The sequence below is a fragment of the Aethalodelphis obliquidens genome, unplaced genomic scaffold, assembly GCF_003676395.1.
Source record: "Aethalodelphis obliquidens isolate GAN/ISIS:26980383/991018 unplaced genomic scaffold, ASM367639v1 scaffold27, whole genome shotgun sequence".
In the NCBI taxonomy this organism is placed as follows: domain Eukaryota; kingdom Metazoa; phylum Chordata; class Mammalia; order Artiodactyla; family Delphinidae; genus Aethalodelphis; species Aethalodelphis obliquidens.
In genome coordinates this window covers 5,485,109-5,508,117 of record NW_020837971.1, presented here as the reverse complement: position 1 = coordinate 5,508,117, position 23,009 = coordinate 5,485,109, and the positions used below count along the sequence as shown (strand labels likewise).

At 39.2% G+C, this 23,009-nt stretch overlaps 2 protein-coding genes across 4 annotated transcripts in view; one reads left to right on the top strand and one right to left on the bottom strand.

The window, feature by feature from the left end:
* Positions 1-23,009, top strand: part of FBXL13 (F-box and leucine rich repeat protein 13) — a 183,410-nt gene that overhangs the window by 68,521 nt on the left and 91,880 nt on the right. The window contains 1 exon segment of the mRNA XM_027123825.1: positions 20,650-20,703. Within this exon segment, the coding sequence (XP_026979626.1) occupies positions 20,650-20,703 (54 nt within the window).
* LRRC17 (leucine rich repeat containing 17) overlaps positions 3,155-23,009 on the bottom strand; it is a 102,057-nt gene continuing 82,202 nt past the window's right edge. For 2 of the 3 annotated variants that reach the window (XM_027123838.1, XM_027123837.1), the window contains 3 exons: positions 16,442-17,346; positions 8,021-8,176; positions 3,286-4,127 (listed from right to left, as the gene is read on the bottom strand). In XM_027123838.1, the coding sequence (XP_026979639.1) occupies positions 3,730-4,127; positions 8,021-8,176; positions 16,442-17,210 (1,323 nt within the window). In that variant the 5' untranslated portion in view covers positions 17,211-17,346 and the 3' untranslated portion in view covers positions 3,286-3,729. The other variant, XM_027123839.1, reaches the window with a different exon arrangement.

Genomic DNA, 23,009 nt, shown 5'->3' with positions numbered 1-23,009 from the left:
TGTATCTATTATAAATTTTTGGTTTGTGCTTACCATTAGGTGTATATACAGCAATCTTTATACATATTTGATTATTTTAAGTTCCTAATCTCTTAAGTTTGAATGCATTTTAACAACCCTGCATTTTTACTCCCTCCAAGTTTGTTTTTGACATCATAGTTTACATCTTTCGTTTCGTGCATCTCTTAACTACTTATTGTTGATATAGATGATTTTACTACTTTTGTCTTTTAAACTTCCTACTAGCTTTATAAGTGGTTGATGTGCTATCCTTACTGTATATTTGCCTTTACCGATGAGATTTTCTTCCTTTTGTAATTTTCATATTTCTAGTTGTGGCCTTTTCTTTTCCACTTAGTGAAGTCCCTTTAACATTTCTTGTAAACCCAGTTTCTTTCAGCTTTTGCTTGTCTATAAAACTCTTGATCTTCTCTTTGAATCTGAATGATAGCCTTGAGTAGATTATTCTTTTTCCTTTTATCATTTTAAAAATATCACGCCACTCCCTTCTGGTGTGCAGAGTTTCTGCTGAAAAGGCAGCTGATGGTCTTATAGGAGTTCCCTTGTTACACTGTTGACTGATACATATTACATCTCCCCATCATTCACCAACACTCCACCTGCTGCAGAAAGAAGCCCCAACATCTCACAGAATTTAGACAAGTAGATTCTCATTACTGAATTGCTTCTATTTGCTAGAGCAGGAGACTTGTTCAGATTTCTCAGAAACAGACGTTAATTGATCCAGGGCGTAAACTCCAGAGGAGGGGATGGTTAGTAAATGAATTATCTGAACTGTTTAATGTTAAATATCTTTCCCAAATAATCAAAAATTAGGTCAGAGTTGACTCAGGCTTAGGACTCAGGAGAACTCAGCTTGTAGTAAATCTTATTTACTTCAGAAAAATCAAAGAATCTTAGAACTAGTTGAAAAAAAAAAACACTTGGGTATTTGGATAAAAACTCAAGTGATATTTAAACATATATGTTCAAATATGTAGATCTCAGGATTGTATTATTTTTGACTACCATAAAATATACTTTTAAAAAAACTCTTGAATTTCATCACCTACTGAACAGAAGGAAGTTGCAAAGGCAAGTTATTAATCAATCAAGTATGAAGTTGGCAGAAAGGGTGGATATATGTATATGTATAACTGATTCACTTTGCTGTACAGCAGAAACTAACATAACATTATAAATCAACTATATTCCAATAAAAATTAATTAAAAAAAGAAATTAGCAGAAGAGGAGGTATCTAATTATTAATTCCATCACTGATCAACTATGCTTCCCTGAAAAAATATAAACTCAGATACAAAAAAAGAGCAAATTTTAAGCTTTTAAAAATGTATTTAAATTTTGGCCCTGGGAGATATTAGCAATTCTAAATGACTTACTTTTGGATGGTCTGGATCAATTTCTATCATGATGTGTTCCAGAGCTTTATTTTCAAATAGATCCCTGGGAATGATCCTGAATATAAAAATAAACCAATAAAATTCCCAGCTAGCCTCCAAAGATTAAACCAGAGAGTAATTTGGGCCCTTTCTCTGAATCAGATTTAATGCCCTTATTTCTTTCCAGAACCCTCACATTCCCACTGTGTGCCTCTGTCTTCCACTGAGGTCCCACCTGGCATTCTCCACCATCAAATCTTGGATGTTTTATTTAATATTCCACTCTGAGTGCTCATCAACAATAAGTGAATTTATTACATCTCTCTGGTAACACTTCAAACTTAACTGCTACCTTCAATACCTCATGTTGAACAATGTGAGAATTTGCATTGAGAACCAGTATTTCTAAGTCTCCACCCTGACCCAAACCATTGATAAAATGCGCATATTGGTTAGAACCTTACAATCCAGTGGCATTTCCTGAACCACCAGCTCCAGCAATTGTTCCAGCTTCCCACTCTCTTGGTTTCCTATACATATTAATAGAATTAACTGACATGACCCAAAGATTATCACCTGCCCTCATAAGTGTTTCAGGAGAAAAAGCACATACTATTCTTTTAGTGTCTGTTTCTGGAAGTTCTGATGTGAGGCAGCCATGACTAAAGGTAACATTTAGAGTGCTCTGTATCCTTGCACAGTAGAAAGGACTTAGGCGGACCTGAATCCAGGCTCTGCCACCTGCCAGCTTTGTGGCTCTATCCAAGTTACCTACATACTAAGCCTTGGTTTCCTCATCTAGAAAAGGCAGATAATATTATGTACCTCAGAGGGATCTTGTGAGAATTAGAAATAGAATACGTGAAGCTCTTAGCACAGTGTCTGGCCTCTAATAGGTGTTTAAGAAATGTTCAAGGGAATTCCCTGGAGGACCAGTGGTTAGGACTTGGTGCTTTCACTGCTGTGGCCTGGGTTCAATCCCTGGTTGGGGAACTAAGATCCTGCAAGCCACGTGGTGCAGCCAAAAAAAAAAAAAAAGAAATGCTTAATACTATTTGTTATTTACCACGTTCTATACTTTGGAAATTTGTACAAGTATCAGATAAGACCAGTTGTTAAACTTTGTATGAATACCTTGATATAAGAAATGGAAATATATTCAACTCAATGAAAAGAAAATCTGCATAAAAAGGAAAAAGTGGTATTTCTAATGATATGTATTATGGTATTTCTAATGTATGTATTATAATGATATGTATTTCTTTGCATTTTATTTTTCTAATAGTACAGTACTATCAAAATACAAACTGATGGGTCAGTCTCCATACACTTCCTCTCTTTCTGGTTATTGTTTCTCCAGGTGAGCTAATTTTTAACCTGCAACGCAAATCATGGGGCTTCTCTTGGGTACCACCTCTGTCCTCAGTTGCTTCTGATATCACTTCCCTTTTTGTTTGCTTCTTTTTCATCCCAAATCCTGACCCTGAATCCTAATTTCATCCTGTTTTATGTTCCTTCACATATTAGCTTAGCAGGAAGGGCTCTCAGATTCTTCCCACTGACAGGTGGCTTCCTAGTCTGAACTCTGTTAAAAAACCAGTGCTGTTTCCACATTTACTAGTGTTTATACCTGTTCAGAGCTCATGTTCACATCATCTACAACTGCTTCTGAGAGTCCCATCTTCTGAGCCGTCTCTAATATAATTCTCAGATTCTTGCCTTATTGCCTGTGGCAATTCTCCTTCAGGTCTAGCTTGACAGTTTTTTGCAAGGATCAGTGAAAAGTAGTTGAGAATTTGGGTTTACCAGGACCTCATTTTGGAGTGCACAGGAATCAGAAATGGAAATTTATTCAATGCACAAGCTGACTTACTGAAAAAAAAAAAAAGTTGGGGGGCAGAGGGGAGAGAATTACATTTTATTATTACTAAGCATTTGTATCTCTTCATTTTGATCATCTTTAGGTATGTGCAAGCAGCTCTTGAAAAGCATATAAAAATGAACCAGGTTTTTTTAATTTTCAAAAAGCAGTAAAAACATTTATACAGAACATTATGACCTCCTAATGCCATCATTAGGACCCAACTCCTGCAGGTTACCAGTGTGGAGTCACTATCAAAAGCTGTTCTGCAAACAGGCAGGCAAGCAGCAGGAGAGTATTCCCTCGATTACTATACTGTGACAACAATAATAATAATTAAGGGAACCTTCCTTTAGCTGGATAACCTCGCCTAAACAGGTAAAACAGTTAATCAAAATCTAAACATGTGGTTTTCCAACACCAGTTTAGCAAATACAAAATTAGCTGCAACCAGAACAATTTCTAAGTTATCCCACAATAGTGATTCTTACACTTTGTTTCTTTGCTGTGTGATCCTTATGTATTTTTTCCCATTCGTCATCTTCTGTATCCTGGTCAAATGTTTCAGGGTATGCTGGTAATTTGTCTTTGGGGCATTCTTCATAGTAACTCCGAACATATTTTCCCACAAACCACCCTTTGTATTCTTCGGGCATTTTGCACTCCAGGCCATTATAGTGCACGTTGTAGTGATGCATTAACCAGTAGTAGAGGTAGTGGATGTTGTAGTCACATCTCCAAGGGTTATCTCTGAGCCACAAGAGTTTCAAAAAATACAAGTCTTCTAATACTCCATAGTCAAAGTTTTGCAGACTGTTGTTTGATAAATCTAACTCTTCTAAATGTGTGAGTCCTAAAAAAGCAGCTAGAAACAGAAAATATTTATTAAACCAGTTGGGTAATTGGGTTAAGTGCACTGTATATTATAAGGACAAATTTAAATTAAAAATAAGAGAGTTAATTCTCTCTATTGAAAATAAAGGAAAAGATTTCCCTCCCCGCCTTTTTCTCAGCGCTCTTACTTTAGAAAACTTGCACGTACTTTCTCTTCTCTTTGAAATGTGTTTATATCCTTTAGAAGACTAAAGAGGCCTTTTTCAGCTTTATGAGGATCATCCTTCTTAAGAACCTGGGAGCCATCTCTTTGAAATGGAAACATCAAGGCAGAGAACACCTGTCTCCCAGTTTCTGTGGGGGGGGTAGGAGCCTTCTTCCAAGTCACAAAATTACCTCTTGTCATAAAGATAGAAGTTTGTTTTCCTCTTGATAAAGCCAATTAGCTAACACAGATGCCAACTCACTTGCGAGTAAGGTTAGAATGAACAATGTTTGACAAACGGTGCTGTCAAGTCTTCTTACTTAAGAACTAGCTATTATTTATCCTGAAAACACATATGTATTAGGTTGTATCGGCTTGGCTATACAAAGGGTGAGATTTCTTTCTGTCTCTGCAATCTCTTAGCAGATTGCCTGTGATGTACATCACATTCTGGTTTAATGCTTATTCAATAATAAAAGAATCTTCTTTCTCTTTACCATTGTGGAGAGGATTTCTGTGTTGGGTGAAGACTTCGGTTTTAATTAAATTTCCCTAACAGTATATGTGTCTAAATGCAAAATTCTGAAATATGTTTTTACTCAGACAAAGCTTTCCCCTTGATTAAATTGACTAGAATACAATATTTTATTTGAAAAATCAGTTTTAAGTTAGCTTTGTAAAAATGTACTTTGTGCTCATGTGCATTTTTTAATACTCACTGGAAAGTTGCCACAAAAAAGGCATGAATTAGGAAAATATCTCAAATGTAAGACATAAGTGCATAAAAAATGAGAAACGTGTTTGGGGGTGATTTGACAGCTCTCTGGGATATAACTCTGAAAATGCCTAGAAAATAGCCGTTTCCCAGTTTCCTTCCCAGGGGGAAGGAATTATATTCTTGTATTGTCCAAAACCAAAAAAATTTTTATCAACATTTTTAAGACATCTGGTTGTATTTTGGCAAGCTATGGTAGCTATCAGCTTTGAATCCATATGTATTTAATTCTGCTGGAGGGTGGATAATTAAAACAAATAGCAAACACAAAACACAAAATAATACAACAGAAAGCTTTTTTTTCCCCTCTGAGAGTAAAGAAATCTAAACCTAAATTATCCCTACTTCAGTTGATGTAAACTGACCAGCTACTCTAGAATTTACAGGTCAATGCTGATTTCAAATATTTTGTTTCTGTTTCAAACATTTTCTCATTGCTCTTTTAAAATACTCTCCTCAGAGCATACAGTGCCCTTATTTTGAATTTGAAAAATATGCTCTCAAACTAATACCATTAACTATTTTCATATCATTTGTTCTCAGACAAAACCCTTAATTCCCCCTAAAAGAAGTCTATTTTGATGCAAAGCAATGACTTGGGTCATTGGGAGAGGGGAGCAGGTGGCTGGGGAGGAGCAAAAGGTCAGCCCTTGCAATGATAGTTCTGAAGACACTGCATTTTAAAAAATTTGCAAACATTTTGTGAGTTAATGATCTCACAATTTTCTTTTTCTTTCTTTCTTTTTTTTTTTTAGCGGGACGCGGGCCTCTCACTGTTGTGGCCTCTCCCGTTGCGGGGCACAGGCTCCGGACGCGCAGGCTCAGCGGCCACGGCTCACGGGCCCAGCTGCTCCGCGGCATGTGGGATCTTCCAGGACCAGTGCACGAACCCGTGTCCCCTGCATTGGCAGGCGGACTCTCAAACACTGCGTTACCAGGGAAGACCTCTTTTCTTTTTTTTAAAAAAAAAAAATTTATTTATTTTTGCCTCCGTTGGGTCTTTGTTGCTGCATGCGGGCGAGCTGGGGACGGGGGGTGAGGGGGGGGGGGGGGGGGGGATTAGACACTTGCTCAGGGACCCGAGACAGGCATGCTTGTCTTGCAGTTCTTTGGTTCTCATTCAGCAAAAGAGGATCTCCACCTCCAGATTCTTCACCCTGTGGCCTGGCTTTGTGGAGACCGGCTACCAGTGACTGACCTGCACACTAATACAATGATCGCTTCGTTTGGGAGAAGAGTATCTCTATAGTATTCTTATTCAATGTAAAATGAAAATTGCTTTTGATCTCAAAATTTGAAGATACTCCCAAGTTTACACTATCTGTACAGGCTAAGGTATGAGTGTAGCATATTGCTGTTCCTTTCAAAGTTTTTTAAAATTATGATTTCTTAATATTTACAAATGTTATTAATACTAAAATATGCCTTGGTAGCTCTAGAATATTCATTTTCAGTTTTTACTTCTACAATTTTAAAATCCTAATGTTCTGTTAATGGTATTAAATTACCTTTAAGAAAACAAGAAACAATTGTACTCAAAATGTTTATGACATTAACATTGCACTATTAATAGTAGTAATACACATTTTTAAAGACAGCTTTTCAAATTATGAACGCACTGCGAAGGCACAAATATGTACGTTACAAATCTGATCAACATTACAGTAATTCTCAGTTCTTTCTAAAATTCAGTGAGTTAACTTACCATGCTCATTTTTGTCAGAGGCTTTGCTTAGCAAATGGAGAAGACATTTGAAGGATGGAAAAGAGAATTGATCTTGATTTAGGATTAGATAAAATCCCTCTGGCTCTAGTTTGAGCACATTTTATCTTAATTTATGAGCACTCAAACTAATACCATTAACTATTTTCATATCATTTGTTCTCAGACAAAACCCTTAATTCCCCCTAAAAGAAGTCTATTTTGGTGCAAAGCAATGACTTGGGTCATTGCTTTTTTTTTTTTATTTTTTATTGCGGTACGCGGGCCTCTCACTGTTGTGGCCTCTCCCGCTGCGGAGCACAGGTTCCGGACGCACAGGCTCAGCGGCCATGGCTCACGGGCCCAGCTGCTCCGCAGCATGTGGGATCTTCCCGGACCGGGGTACAACCCACGTCCCCTGCATCGGCAGGCGGACTCTCAACCACTGCGCCACCAGGGAAGCCCTAGATCTTAATTTTATAAGCTTAATTTATTCCGCTTAGCAGATTGTTTCAAATTTACTTTAAACAAGTTAAAGTCTTACTTTAAATAAGTTTGGACTTAATGAAAAGCAAAGAAAATGCCAGATCTGAATTTCCTTTTAAAAATCACGACATGTTTAGCATATTACTGACCACTAGCCACATACCCTATGTATTTTTTTTTTGGCTGCTTTGGGTCTTCATTGCTGCGTGCGGGTTTTCTTTAGTTGTGGTGAGCCGGGGCTACTCTTTGCTGCGGTACGCGGGCTTCTCATTGTGGTGCCTTCTCTTGTGGCGGAGCATGGGCTTTAGGTGCGCAGGCTTCAGTAGTTGTGGCGTGTGGGCTCTAGAGCACAGGCTCAGTAGCTGTGGTTCAGGGGCTTAGCTGATCCGTGGCACATGGGATCTTCCTGGACCAGGGCTCGAACCCGTGTCCCCTGCATTGGCAGGTGGATTCTTAACCACTGTGCCCCAGGGAAGCCCTAGCCATAGGGCTTTTATTTTTAAAATATGTTCTACAAAACACTTCTTTTATTTGGACCAACTGAATAATTGTTGCTTATTACATACTTCATAAAGCAACAGTTTGGCAAATATTTCTGAGGGCCAAGCAAGTTCTACTATAAGCATCATGTTTCATTTAAATTCAAACTTCTTACTAGTTTTTTAAAAACTAAATTGTATTTACTATAAATGTTGCCATAATAAAAAAACAGAGAACACCTGTCACCTGTTTAAAGGGCTATTCTGTGGAACTTACCAGGATCTATGAATTGAATGCCGTTGCTGCTGAGGTTTAATTTCTTTAGCTCATGAGCATCTTCAAACTCCTTGGGTCGAAGCTGGTTGATTTTGTTGTGTGACAAGTCAAGTTTAACAATGTCTGGAGGGATGTTGTTTGGAACTTTCTTCAACTCTGGAAAAAATAAAAATGTTCAGGTTATCAAGCTCTCTTCTTGCCCCCATTTGCTCTATCACTCTTATCCCTGTGTGACTGAAGAGTCAGCTCTTGAAGGGAAAAAGGATATCCCATCTAAAGCCGAAGAACATTACCATATGAACAAGCCTTAGAATACGCTAAATTCCACCAAAGCCCAGCGAACCAAGTGCATCACACTTAGAGGAGCAGATATCACTCCTTGCTGAACTGTTCTGAGAAACTTCCTAGAGGCGGCTAGAAATCAAGAGCAGGACAGCAGGCAGTGCAGCTCAGCTGGCTGGGCATCAGGCGGCGCGGTGGGGCTCAAACCTGGCCGCCTGTTAGAATCACCTGAGACGCTCTTAAAAACAGAAAGCTGAAACAAAATGAAACCCACAAATCAAACCACTCTTCCTGCCTCCCCTCCCATTCCCTTCCCACTCCTCTAAGAGCTTTCAGTATTAATTATTGCCTCTTTGTTGCATCTTCCTTTTATCCCTCTCCTCAGACTCCTTCTGTTAACAAATAAGCACAGATCTTGCCATCCTAAAAAAGAAACAAAAAGCCCTCCACCCTGATGACCCTCAGGCTGTTACCTCATTTCTCCTTTCCTTGGATGCTAAAATTGGAGAAAGAATAGTCCTCATTTGCTCCCCCTGCTTCTTCATCACCCGCTTATTCCCTGAATCCTTGTGACTTAATTTATACTCCACCACTCCTCCCTGACTCTTCCCAAGGTACTGAAGTAATTGGACTCCCCAGGAGAAACAGTAATAACAATAGTGCTGCTACTACTGCTACTACTACTACTACTACTGAGTCAACAATGACTACGACTACAAAAAAGCCTCTGGAAGAGGAGCCCAGTTATTTTTCATAGGTTAATAGGAAATCAAGGTTCACCTAATTTATCTCTTACTATTTATATTTGTCTTTAAATCATGCTTTAAAATACTATAAAGTGTGTTTATTTTATAGTTTAGCATAATACTTGCCCTTTCTTTTAATCTTTAGCAAAATATTCTGAAAAGGTTTTATTCAATTTTAAGTAGGGCAAGTGAAGCCTGTGAAGAGAAACAAACCTGTTCAGACAAAAGAAAATTAGAAGGAACAAATAAAATGTCCAGATTAGTTCACACCTGAGAAACAGCATGACCCAAAGACTTTCTGAATAAGTAGAAATTCCTTGAACTAGGTACAGTAAGTTTATGAAAGGTGGTATCCATTTATCCGTAATTCCCTTTTTGCTATAGAATAACTGACTTACTGATAATGTTTTCCAAATATTTTTTAAAAACCCCTTCTGGTATATATGATTTCTTAACTCATAGTATGTTTACTTTCATAAAGACTCAGTCTTATATCCCCCCTTCTTTTAACAGCTCAGAATCCATGGTTAATGGGATGGTATTGGTAGTTCCTTCTTTGGTATCCTAATTACTGTTAAATTTGCTTTTTCTTCTTGATGGGATCTTGGTATCTTAGTACCTAGGTACAAGAACTTTTTCTAGGTGCCCTAACAAGTATTATGTGACAAGAACCCTATGAGCTAAGTACATTATCCCCATTTTACAGATGAAGAAACTGAGGCACAACTTGCCCATAGTCACACTCTAGGATTTTTTTTTTTTTTTTATAACACCCAGGCTCAGCGGGTATAAAGGGAAGCAGCTGACAATTTTGCTGCTGTATCTCTGCCTTGAGTGTTTGGGGTTGTTTTTTGTTTTTTAACGTTTTTATTGGAGTATAATTGCTTTACAATGGTGTGTTAGTTTCTGCTTTATAACAAAGTGAATCAGTTTTACATATACATATGTTCCCATATCTCTTCCCTCTTGCATCTCCCTCCCTCCCACCCTCCCTATCCCACCCCTCTAGGTGGTCACAAAGCACGGAGCTGATCTCCCTGTGCTATGCAGCTGCTTCCCACTAGCTATCTATTTTACGTTTGGTACACACTCTAGGAGTTAAACACAGACACGCTAGCCCCCAAAACTATGCTTCTAACCACTATGCCCTGCTGCCTATTCATGGTACCTTTCTGCTTCACTTACGCTGTTCCATCTGCTTAGAATCCTCAAGCTTGTCATGTAGGGTTAAGTGGGGATTGGGGAGCAACTGGGGTGGGGGTCAATATATTGGAATGGCCATAAGACCTTTCTGGCTCTGTATTTAAAATGACATCTCCCTGCTTTCAAGTAGGCAACAACAGCAATGATAATACCATTTTCTGCTTTTTCTCAATGGCAGTTATCAGCATCAGGTGCAGGGTACATCTTACTGATTTTTTTCACTTTTGCACCCTCCTTGCCATGGAAGCTTCCTGAGGGAAGTGCCTAATATATCATAAATAAATAAGTGGTATGTGGCAGCCAGCTTCTAAAATGTCATGCAACAATCTCCTCTACTGATATTCATGCCCTTGTATAAACTCTTCCCCTTAAGTATGGGCTGAACCTAGTGACTTGCTTCTAATAATAGAATGCAGCAAATATGATAGGAGCTCACTTCCATAATTAGGTTTTAAGAAATTGTGACTTTTGTCTGGCTAGCAGACTCTCTTTTGCTGGCTTTGATGAAGCAAGTTGCCATTTTGGAGAGGCTCACATGGCAAGTAACGAAGGCTGGCCTCTGGCCAACAACCAGCAAGGAACTCTGGCCCTCAGTCCAACAGTCCTTGAGGAACTGAATCCTGCCAGCAGTCATATGAGCTTGGAAGAGGATATTTTTCCAGTTGAGCCTTCAGGTGAAACCACATCTTGTTTCAGCCTTGTGAGAGATCCTGAAGTAGAGGACTCAGCTAACCCATATCTGGTTTCCTGACCTACAGAAACTGTGAGATAATAAAGTGTGTTGTTTTAAGCCACAGAGTTTTGGGGTAGTTTCTTAGGTAGCAACAAAGTTATCTAACTAACATATGGGAAATAATGAGCTCATTAAATGTGTTGAGTTTAATGATTCAAGAATATTGAGCCCTCTTGTAATAAAAATGCTTTGAAAATTTGGATTGACTTTATTTCCATCCTCCGATAAGACATTGTTTTGTTTGACCTAGAGTTGTGTCTGCCAACATATAGAAAGGTGAAAGATTTTAAGACTTGAACTTATTATAATGTTGCAACGCTGAGGTAATCCTCCCTTTAGGACCAGCAAGACCCTGACTGGAGAGCTATATTCTCTCTTGGGCACTACACGTAAACAAGGAGATGGATATCCCAGGAAAAAGTGAAAACCACAGAGACACTTGAAGAAATAATTTCTTGACATTTAGCATTTGGAATAATTATTGAGAATGGCTGTGGCATTTTCTTAGAAGATTTTTAAAAGAGGAATAGAGTTTTATTTCAAAATACCCAGGATCCCACCTCTCCTCTCTTCCTTCACTGCTACCCCATTGGGCCAAGCCACCATCACCTCTTGTCTGGATTATCCCAATATTGTCCTAAGCCCAGGTGATCATGTTAAAACATGTGAGATCCTGTCATTTTACCAGATGGCTTGCCATCCTCCAGATGGCAGAACCCTTTCAATGCTTCCCATCTCACTCTGAATAAAAGCCCAAGTCCTCACCAAGGCCCTACAAAGCCATTAAGGGCTGTAGGTCTTCCTTGCCACCAGAGTTAGTATCTCCTAGGTCCTGGAAAACAGCCTATTTATCAGTACTTGCTTGCTGAACCCACATCTGCTGGGCTGGACATGAGGGTGAATGACAAGCAACCACTGTAGGACATGAGGGTGAGTCCCAAGCAACCATTGTAGGACAAGCTAAAGCGGGTTAACCACAAATAAATGGGTAGAAAAAAATGTTTATGAGAACACCCTGAAACCCAGCTTAAGCAATGTGGCAGACCTGTGGAAGAGGAATATGAACTGCAGAACCAACTTTGGCATTGTTACCAGCAGACCTGAGTAAAAATAGGATCCACAAGTAATACCAGGAAATGCAAACCAAAGCCTTTACTAGTAGGCTTAGAAAAACATGGAAAAATCTTATTTGTTGTATTGATGAGTAGAAACAGTTCTTTAGTTTTTAACCTTAAACTTGAATGAGAAATGCAAATGTTGATGTGAAGTATGTTTGTCTTTGATAAAGATTACACAAATACAAATTTCCCCAGACCAGAAGTCAAATTTGGTCAATGTCCCCATTTCTAGACCAGGCACCACACGGTTATTTGCTGCTATCTGAGATTTTTGGTAAACCTTCAATGAATATCATATTTACTTATCACCCCTGGCAAGCATCGCCTCTCCCCCAACCAAACCTTGCTGATTTTGAGGAGGAAATTGGGAAATTTTTTCCATGTAATTTCTCATTTAGTAGGCTACCCTGATTGTCAGCAAAGTCAGAACTACTCTTAAGGCTTGGTAGTGGTAGGTAAAGAGATATAAATGGCCCTGTGTATTGCAAATAGAAGATTCTTAATTATTGTTCAAACTAATGGTGAAATTATCTTCAGAGGCAGCTGGGAGCAATTTATGGTCATAATTCTCCACAGCCCTAATCTTAGAAGTCAAATAAATCCTTAAAATGGTAAATTATTCTGGTAAATGTGAAGCTAAAAAGCAGTTTTAAAACTCTCTCATGTATTTTTGGCAAATCCATCCATCTCAATATGGCATAAACATGGCTTTCAACTAATCTCACATTTATTCCCTTTGAAAGACTAAGTTTTGTTGGCAAAGTGCCTGTCACCCAGTGAATAAAGCTATTGTTTCTTTTTCTTGCTGTCAGATGTTTAAGGCAAAAATAGTGATCTTTGAGGTCTATGTGGTCAAAATGGCATGTACTAGGTACCCTACACACACCATCTGACTCATCATCTGTCAGCTAGGAAAGGCACGACTAATTCCCGAGTTAAGGGAATCTGTATTCGGGTTCCTTGAGTGTGATCATGTACCTGATGAATTGTACAGAGCCTAAGAAGAGGGTTCAATACTGGAAGGAAGCACCCAGAAGGCTTTTATATATTCTTCTTGGTTAATAGGCATACCCAGAATCTTGAAGGAAGAGAGGACAGTGCATGGTGGCCAATGGCTTGGGAACTGCTTAGGGATTGCCTATGTGATCTTCAAAGGGCAACCTAACTTCTCTACTCCTCAACTTCTTCCTTCCTAAAATGAGGATAATACCAGTATTTCTTTTAAGGTTGTGAGGAGTAAATGACAATGCATGAAACTGCTATGTCTTAGGCACACAGAGCATTTAGATGGCAGCTCTCATTAATATCACTGCTAGTTCCACTCTTGATGGCATGTTTTAGGCTTCTTTAGATCCTACATAGTGTCCAACATGTGAGCACAATCAAAAGTATTACTACCCTCTGGCAGGCAGTTAGAGATGAACACTGCTGAACATTTATTCTCAGTATTTGACATTTATTATCTAGTTATAGAATGGGGTAAGGAAAACTACAATGGATAAAATTCAGTGTCATACTTGAGTTCCAGCCATGATTTTTAACTTCTATATATTTTTATGTTTAAAAGTTGCTTAAATTACTGCTCTGTAAGAGCAAAGAAAGCAGCTCAATTATTATCATCAATCTAAAGAACATGGCCCTGTGCCAGGCAGTACCAAAGGGAATTTAATAGAGAAGACCTTTGACTTTAAACTTATGGGAATCAACAATATATCAAAAAATGAAAAGTAAATTATCAGCTGAATCAATAGACTGATATCAACCATAGTGAGAGTGATTTATATTGATGATATTAAAAGACAAAACTACCCTTCATTTTATAATCTAAAAAGTATAGGCTCTGATTTACGTCATCACTAACAAGTGGAGGACCTTGAGTTGTCCTTTAGTGTTAGTATATATGTACTAACTGTGCATGTCATATAAACTTTATTTATACTGTTTTCCAGTAAATCATGTTTTTAAAGCATGAAGAATGAATTTATGGAGCATGTCTGGAAGGTTGTGTTTAGACAACAACAGTAACTTGAGGAAGGAGAGCAATAAAAAATATATTTGTATTTTTATAAGTTGATTTTTGCCAAGAAAAAAGAGAAAAATATCATGGAAAAAAAGACAAAGGCAGAAATAGGCTCACTGGAGAGGGAATGGCCAGAGTAGAAAAGCAGTAAAAAAGAAAGCTATTTCCTACTATGTTATCTTTTCTTAAATTACAGTGTGGTATAGCTGTAGAAATCTTCAATTTTGTGTTAATAGCATTTTTCTCAGATAATTAACGAGCTTAACTCTACTATTTTCTCTTTGTCACCTGACACAGCAAGTGCAAATTAACTTTAGCTTGAGGATAGAACCTTAGCGATATCAAGTAGGTTTTCTAACTCAAGTCTAGGAATAGTAGCTTTGTATTAGTTTTTAAAATATATAATTCAAGTTTTTAAGCATAACAAAGGAAATCCTAGTAAAACATGCTCTTTGTCATGAAGCACCAAGTACTCACCGTTAACTGTGTTAGGGAAATTCCACCCAGTCTGGCTACAGAGAAACTTCACGTACTGACTTCTCTGCAATTCTTTAATGCTGTCTTTGTTCCAGCTGCTTGTTTAAACATGGTTAGATTAATTACGGATGCCAGCAGGCTCAGGTGGACCAAGTTTCAAATCTTAGTTTTGCTGCTTACCTATGAGACCTTGAGCAACTGACTGAACCTCCCTTAGCCTCATTTTCCTCAACTGTAGATGGGGATACTATCATTACTACCTTGTTAGCAGCTGTAGACAGCATGTGTGTGGAATACCTGGAGCATAGTAGGTTCTCAATTAATGAGCACTTTCTCTCAAACTCAGAGGATCCCATAACGGCATCTCCCAGGTTATGATACTGTAATTGCTCTACTCTAGCATCAACGATATATAATTCACAGAGTGTCACAGTAAGCAAACCTTTTGATGTCATGTAGTCGTGGTGTGATCTAACCAAGTGTCACCTTCCACAGTCAGAGAGAGGGAGCAAGTCTTGAGCAAGACTTTGCTGACAAATGAACACATTTATTCCTGCTTCTTCAAAATCCACAGATTCCTGCCTGTGGTTTCCTTGAGAGGAGCCAGTCTCCATGTTCCTCTTAACCTTTCCTTTCTGTTCTTAAAACAAAGCCTCCTAAAATAACTGGAAAGAATGATACCATGCTCTTTATGACCCTAATTCAATGACATCTGGCTTTAATTTAATATTACATATAAGTTATTAACCCATGACAGAAATGAAACAGACATTCAAATGCCTTGTTGTCCTAGGATAGATTAGCGGTGCCCAGACCACACTTTGAGAATGTCTTCACTAACATGTCAGGAGCCTTACTGAAATCTCCCAGCTGTTTTCTTATTTCATGTATTTGTCCTGTATGCACAAATCCCGCACACTACTAGCCCAAGATTGTGTGCGATGTAAAAGCAAGTAATGATTTGCAGAAAGTAAGTAATAGTCTAGAAAGCTATTCTTAATCTCATAGTTCTTGGATTAATACTTTCAACTTAGTTTTTTTTCAATATTCTTATGTTTTATTTTGGATAATTTGGGAACAATTAAGATACAGGATGTTAGCAAGCGTTTTTGAAAACCTTGAGACTAAATTATAAGAACTACAGACACGCCATCACTACAGCCCACTTGGCTTCCTTCTCCTGGTGTTCTCACCTGTCCTGCTCTGCACATGGTTTTCCTTGAGGTTATTATCTCCCCACAGATGCATATCATGTTTTGAATTTAATTGGTGTAAATCAGGTTATACGGACAGCACTGGCACTTGATTTCATACCCACTGGTTTACCTACATAAGTTAAATTACATTGGATTTAAAATTAAAGAAATTTCTTACAGCCACAGCTTGCAATGAGCAAATAAGTGTAGGACCCAAATGGCTGCCCCTCCTGAGCATACCTCCTACCCTCCTCTAATGTTCCCCAAATCACTAACCACCTTGAGCTCGGAGTAAATTCCATTGCCATTGGGGAAAGATTTCTGGTGGAAATGCTCCCAAAATTCTAAGTCATGGTGGGATGCAGAGATTCCTAAGACTCAGAAAGCATTTTTTTTTTTTGCGGTACGCGGGCCTCTCACCGCTGTGGCCCCTCCCGCCGCGGAGCACAGGCTCCGGACGCGCAGGCCCAGCGGCCATGGCTCACGGGCCCAGCCGCTCCGCGGCATGTGGGATCCTCCCGGACCGGGGCACGAACCTGCGTCCCCTGCATCGGCAGGCGGACTCTCAACCACTGCGCCACCAGGGAAGCCCTCAGAAAGCATTTTTAATCATCCATGAAAACGAAAAAGTAAGAAACTTACAAACCTTTTCTTTTGCAGTCCAGTGTTCGTATGGGAAACACGTAGTTGTGGCAAAGAGAAGAGTCCACCTCAGGCTTGATGACTGGGGGTTTCCCTGACACTTGGGGTTTTGGATCCAAATGTTCCTTTTCTTCTTCATTACACAACTGTTCAGATTTTATCTGCCTCAGTTTTTTATTTTTTAGTCCTTGTGGGCTTTCACACTTGGCGTAGTTCCCCAAATTCCGGTTCCTTGGAATCTGCAACATTGAAATAAGCGTTTCCATCTCACAAGTACAATGCCAGGGATTGTCATAGAGACGCAGGTAGCTCAGGAGAGGTGTGTAAATGAACACTTCCTCTGTCAAGACTTTGATCTGGTTGTGCTGCAGTAAGAGAGTGGTAAGTTTATTTAAACCAAAGAAAGCCTCACTCTCAATTTTGGAGATCTCATTCTGCTGTAAATCCAAGCTTTTCAGCTTTTTAAACTTGGAAAACATGCTGTTCTTCAGTACGCGGATTTTGTTTCTTGCTAATAGCATGTGCAGTAAATCCTGAGGCCAGCCGGGCAGCACGTAAACTAGTTTTCTCTCTTGACAATCTAAGTACTTCTCGTGAAGATACGTGTACACTTCACAGGGGAGGCCTGGAGCGTAGCGTTTGACCAGGCTGGAGCCCTTCCGGCTCCCACCAGCCCGGCTGTGATTCACTCGGTTTCTCGCACCCCCAGGGCTTCCTTTGCGCTCAGCGGCTTTACAAAAGAAGAGCAGGATTAAGATGGTTACCACGCGCATCCTGACATCCAGCTGGCCCCAATTACTTGGTGTGACAGATGGAACAATGAAAGTATTCCTTTGAAATCCACGTTTGGGTAATCTTAACTAATGCAGTTCAGGAACAATGAGGCCCAGCTGAGGTACGGTGGAGTCCCTAGATTGCAGGAGGAAAAAATATTTAGAGACCATTGTGAGCAACGCAATTGACAAATAATAGCAAGTTTTCAAGTTACTTTTATTTTTAAGCAAAGGCATTCCGTTAATAAAGGCACATGCAGAAGAGTGGTGTAGGAGGCTCCACACCCTCCTACTTGCCTGGTGTGGTAGCTAAATGTTTGGGCCCTGAGTGTGAATCAAGGCTCTTCTACTTGCTGAACTGTGTGACCTCAGGCTAATTATTTAACCCCATCTTCAGCATCTGTAAAGTGGGACTGAGGATACCTCTAGTATTGTTGGGAAGATGAAACAGGCTCATGTGCATCAAACACTTCGCAGTGCCTGATCCAGGGGAAGTACTCCACATTGTTAGGACTTAGCATTATGAAAACTGAAACTGGATTCCAGAAATTAAAGGGATTCTCCTTACAGCTTTGAGATGTGCAAATCAGAGTTGGACTCCAATGAATGTTCTCCTGAGCTTATTTTTTTCTTTCCTTTACTGTCTCCCAATCACCAATCATGTTGAAGGTGGGCTCCAGAAATGCTCAGGCTAAACTGCAACTGTCCTTGTCATTTCCTGCACATCTTGGCTTAAATGTCACCTTCTCAGCAAAAACTTCTCTGATTGCTGTATTTAAAAGTAGTACCCCTTCCCACTCGCTGGTCGCCCTCTACTCCGTTTCTGGTTTTATTTCTTTCCAGGGCACGTATCACCATCTGTCAAAATAGATATTTTGTTTCTTTTGTTTATTGTCCTTCTCCCCCAACTAGGATGTAAACTTCGTAAGGGCAGGAATTTTTCTCTATTTTGTTCACTGCTGTATTTCCAGTACCTGTAGAGTTTCTAGCACATAGCAGGTTCTTGATAAATATTTGAATTGCATGAATTCAGGTAACCACTCTATAAAAATATTAATAATCTCATAAATTTAGTTATTATATTTTTTGGTATCTATTCTTCCCTTAAGTATTACTGATGACTTCCAAGAGCTGCACATTTTTTTAAACATCTTTATTGGAGTATAATTGCTTTACAATGGTGTGTTAGTTTCTGCTTTATAACAAAGTCAATCAGCTATACATATACATCTATCCCCATATCTTCTCCCTCTTGCGTCTCCCTCCCACCCTCCCCATCCTACCCCTCTAGATGGTCAGAGCACCGAGCTGATCTCCCTGTGCTATGCGGTTGCTTCCCACTAGCTATCTATTTTACATTTGGTAGTGTGTATATGTCCCTGACACTCTCTCACTTCGTCCCAGCTCACCCTTCCCCCTCCCCGTGTTGTCCTCAAGTCCATTCTCTACGTCTGTGTCTTTATTCCTGTCCTGCCCTTAGGTGCTTCAGAACCTTTTTTTTTTTTTCTAGATTCCATATTATGTGTTAGCATACGGTATTTGTTTTTCTCTTTCAGACTTCACTCTGTATGACAGACTCTAGGTCCATCCACCTCACTACAAATAACTCAATTTCATTTCTTTTTATGGCTGAGTAATATTCCATTGTATATATGTGCCACATCTTCTTTATCCATTCATCTGTCGATGGACACTTAGGTTACTTCCATGTCCTGGCTATTGTAAATAATGCTGCAACGAACATTGTGGTACATGACCCTTTTTGAATTATGGTTTTTTCAGGGCATATGCCCAGTAGTGGGATTGCTGGGTCATATGGTAGTTCTATTTTTAGTTTTTTAAGGAACCTCCATACTGTTCTCCATAGTGGCTGTATCAATTTACATTCCCACCAACAGTGCAAGAGGGTTCCCTTTTCTCCACACCCTCTCCAGCATTTATTGTTTGTAGATTTTTTGATGATGGCCATTCTGACCATTATGAGGTGATACCTCATTGTAGTTTTGATTTGCATTTCCCTAATGATTAATGATGTTGAGCATTCTTTCATGTGTTTGTTGGCAATCTGTATATCTTCTTTGGAGAAATGTCTATTTAGGTCTTCTGCCCATTTTGGGATTGGGTTGTTTGTTTTTTTGTTATTAAGCTGCATGAGCTGCTGCTGCTTGTATATTTTGGAGATTAATCCTTTGTCAGTTGCTTCGTTTGCAAATATTTTCTCCCATTCTGAGGGTTGTCTTTTTGTCTTGTTTATGGTTTCCTTTGCTGTCAAGAGCTGTACATTTTTAAGAATTGTTTTCATCTTTAAAATTCTGAAATTGGTTTTGGTTTGTACTTATTACTTAGGACATAGCCCATTCTTGGCAGAGACAGAAATATTCAAAATGGATTTATAATTAATAACATTTCTGTTGTTACTGTCGTGGGGCTCTTTGGTTATAACTGGCAGATGTGTTTCCTATTCATTGTAGCAGTGTGAATGCCAGGATCACCCCCTTACCTGGAGTTTTCCTGCTTGTACAGGTCTCCTCCATCTAGAATGCCTTTCCCCTTCTTTGCCCCAAGCATTCCTCCCATTCACTGTTTTGTGTCCCCTCCCCTCACTCCTTCTCTTCTGTCTCAGATTTGGAGTTTTACTTACTGTTAGTCTAGACCCAGAGAGCTGACTGTATAACACAAGCCTTGTTTCCCCTGCCAGAGCACAAGCTGTGCAGGTGTCTCTGGTTCCAGAACTAATCAGGCACTTGACCTTTCTGACTCTCCACATCTCAATCTGCAACTCATTGTAAACTGTATGTAACTCTAAGCTAAAATAGAAATATTTTGTTAATTACTATGCATGATGAATTATTCATGATATTCATGCTTAATTATTTGTGGGGAGGAAGTGTGCTGATGTTTGCAACCTACTTTAAAATGCATAAAAAATTAAGATGGATTGAGGGACAGAGAGATGGATGTACAGGTGGATATGTGATAAAGCAAATATAGTAAAATATAAACTGTAGAATATGGGTGGGTGGTGGGTACATTCACTGTACAATTCTTCAATTCTCTCAACTTTTTTGTATGTTTGAACGTTAAAAGGTAACAAAACCCCCCAAATTAACAAAAATGTCATGCCACAAAAAAGCAGACTGGTTTTCTTCAAGTGCTTCAAAGCTGAAAGCTCTAAGTATATACAGTTTCTTCCCAAAATAGTTTTCTCTTTCCCCCTTCCTTCTTTAATCCTCAAACAATAATAAACATGTGTATACTTTTTAATTTTAAAGCCAAAATAAATCATTTTTTCTGGGGAAAGGAAACCATATACTTGGGACAAGTTATTTGCCAGGGTTTTTGTTTGTTTTCTGATGAATACACAGCAGTGAATGTAGGATGGAAAAACTTTAAAGATTTGTAATACGGTGTTTAATAATGTGTAACTTGTTTGATTTAGGCCTCTGTAGAAACTTGCAAGAGCTGAATGTCTCTGACTGTCCAACACTCACGGTGAGTATAAGAAGCTTATTTTACTGTTGTTTATATAGATTCAGACTTGCTCCACTGGAGCACTAATACACAGAGATTCTGCCAAAATACACGCCTGTGTGCTCATTTAGGATTAAATATGGAGAAAAGCAAACTATGTTAAACACTGGCAAGAAATTTTATCCAACTTATGTAATGCTCTTATTATTCCCGTAGATATGTCCAAGGTTGGAGTCTCTGGAAAGTGGAAACTATTCAACGATTAGACAAAAATGAACTATATTTCTGTTTAAGGCCATGTGTGCATGAGACAGAAAAAATTGGGCCCCAGCAGAGACAATAGGCTCAATTTATAAGTCTTCATGGCTATCAGCTGTGGTGCCAAAGAAGCTGGAAATGAACATGTAACTCTAGCCAACTCCTTCCTGGTCCCTGTCTCCAGGCTTTCCTCTACTTCCAATCTGTCTTACACCCTGTGGACACAGAATATTCCTTCTTAAAGGCAGATCTGACCACTTCACTATCATCTGCCATCATTTATACACACACTTATCATCTACACTGTTGGACAGAGTCAAAGCTCTTTAACATTACTGTACCTTGGAGACCCTCGGTCGTCTTGTCTCTGCCTCCCTTTCCAGCCTCATCTTCTTATAAATCCTACATGCACATTAAGTTTCAGCAGCCACAAGCTGCTATGCTTTCTTTCCTGCATGCACCAAGCTCCTCTTGCTGTTTTGCCTTTGCTCCGGCTGTGCTCTTTGCTTGGAGATAGGAGGGAAAAGAATGAACGGCCTGATTGCTTCCCCTTCCTCATTAAGCACCAGCTCCAGGATGAAGTCCATGCCCCTTGGCACAGGTGAAAAGACTTCGTGAATTGGCTCTTCCATGCTACCTACCCAGACTCATCATTAACAGTTCTTTCTTTCAGATTTCTACTCAATTTCATTCTTTCTGTGGATATTTTTAGCACCTACTATGTTAAAGATATATTTATCTTTATATACAAAGATATATAGGGAACTTATATGTTATAAAATAGAGGTTCTATAGGGAATTTAAGATGAATTTTCAGTTTTGGCCCTCAGGGAGCTTTAGTTCTCACTTGGATAAAAGATCATATTCTTTAATTTGGCTTTCTAATAGGAAAGTCAAAACAATTCCATCTGGGCTTCCCTGGTGGCGCAGTGGTTGAGAGTCCGCCTGCCGATGCAGGGGACACGGGTTCGTGCCCCGGTCCGGGAAGATCCCACATGCTGCGAAGCGGCTGGGCCCGTGAGCCATAGCCGCCAAGCCTGCGTGTCTGGAGCCTGTGCTCCACAACAGTGAGAGGCCCGCGTACCACAAAAAAAAACCCAAAAAAACAATTCCATCTGTGTTGAATTTGTGAACATCAAAGTCTTTTCCAGTTTTAGAGTTTAATAATGTACAGGGCTGATAACTTTATCCAGCTACATTTTACTATTGTCTTTCCCTTTGAGACAAAGACTGAGAGACAGGCTTACATTTAAGGAGTTGAGTAACATTCATTCAAAAAGCTCTGATTTCTAAGAAGCTTGCCTTATGAATATATTACATCCGGAAAGATTTTGAGTGCATCATAGACAAATTCATGGACCATCCTGCAATGTAGACACTGAAACAATTTTTGCATTTATGTGCTCAAACATTTGGGGATTGAAATTTGAGCTCTTTTAAATATTGAGAACAAAAATCCTTTGAACTTCCTCCTCATCTCAAAGGGAATCAGATTATTCTATGTTACATAATGCCTACTTCATCTTCCTCTTGCTGGCTCCCATATATTTTCATCTGTGTGGCCACCTCTCTAGGGTGTAAACCAGCTTTCTATCCTCCTCCTTGTCCCATTTCATTTGCATTTTTGCCGGCGTCTTCCACCAGGTGCACAATCACTTTGACGGCTGATTGGCACCATGAACATTTTTGAAGATAGATTCTTTCTATTGAACTATAATGCCACACATTATGTTTGTTCTCTCCATTCCTGCTGGGAAAAAGTGTACTGTATACTCTTTAATCTGTACATGTATATCCAAATCCTACATTTTGGTGGTGGAGTGTCTAGAAAAATTGCTGGTATCTCGAATGCAGTGGCAAGAGTACAGTGTTTATTGAAAGCCCTGGACTTGTTCTCATGCGTCATTGGCACATAGAACCTTTCGACAACAGAACTACAGTTTTACAACTTAAAAAAAAAAACCTTGTGTTCTCTTTAAGGTGTGGTTTGCTTCCCCTGTAAATCAATCAATTCTTATCCCATGGGCAAGATGCTCTGACCTACAGGATTTTGTTATTTTAATATTCATG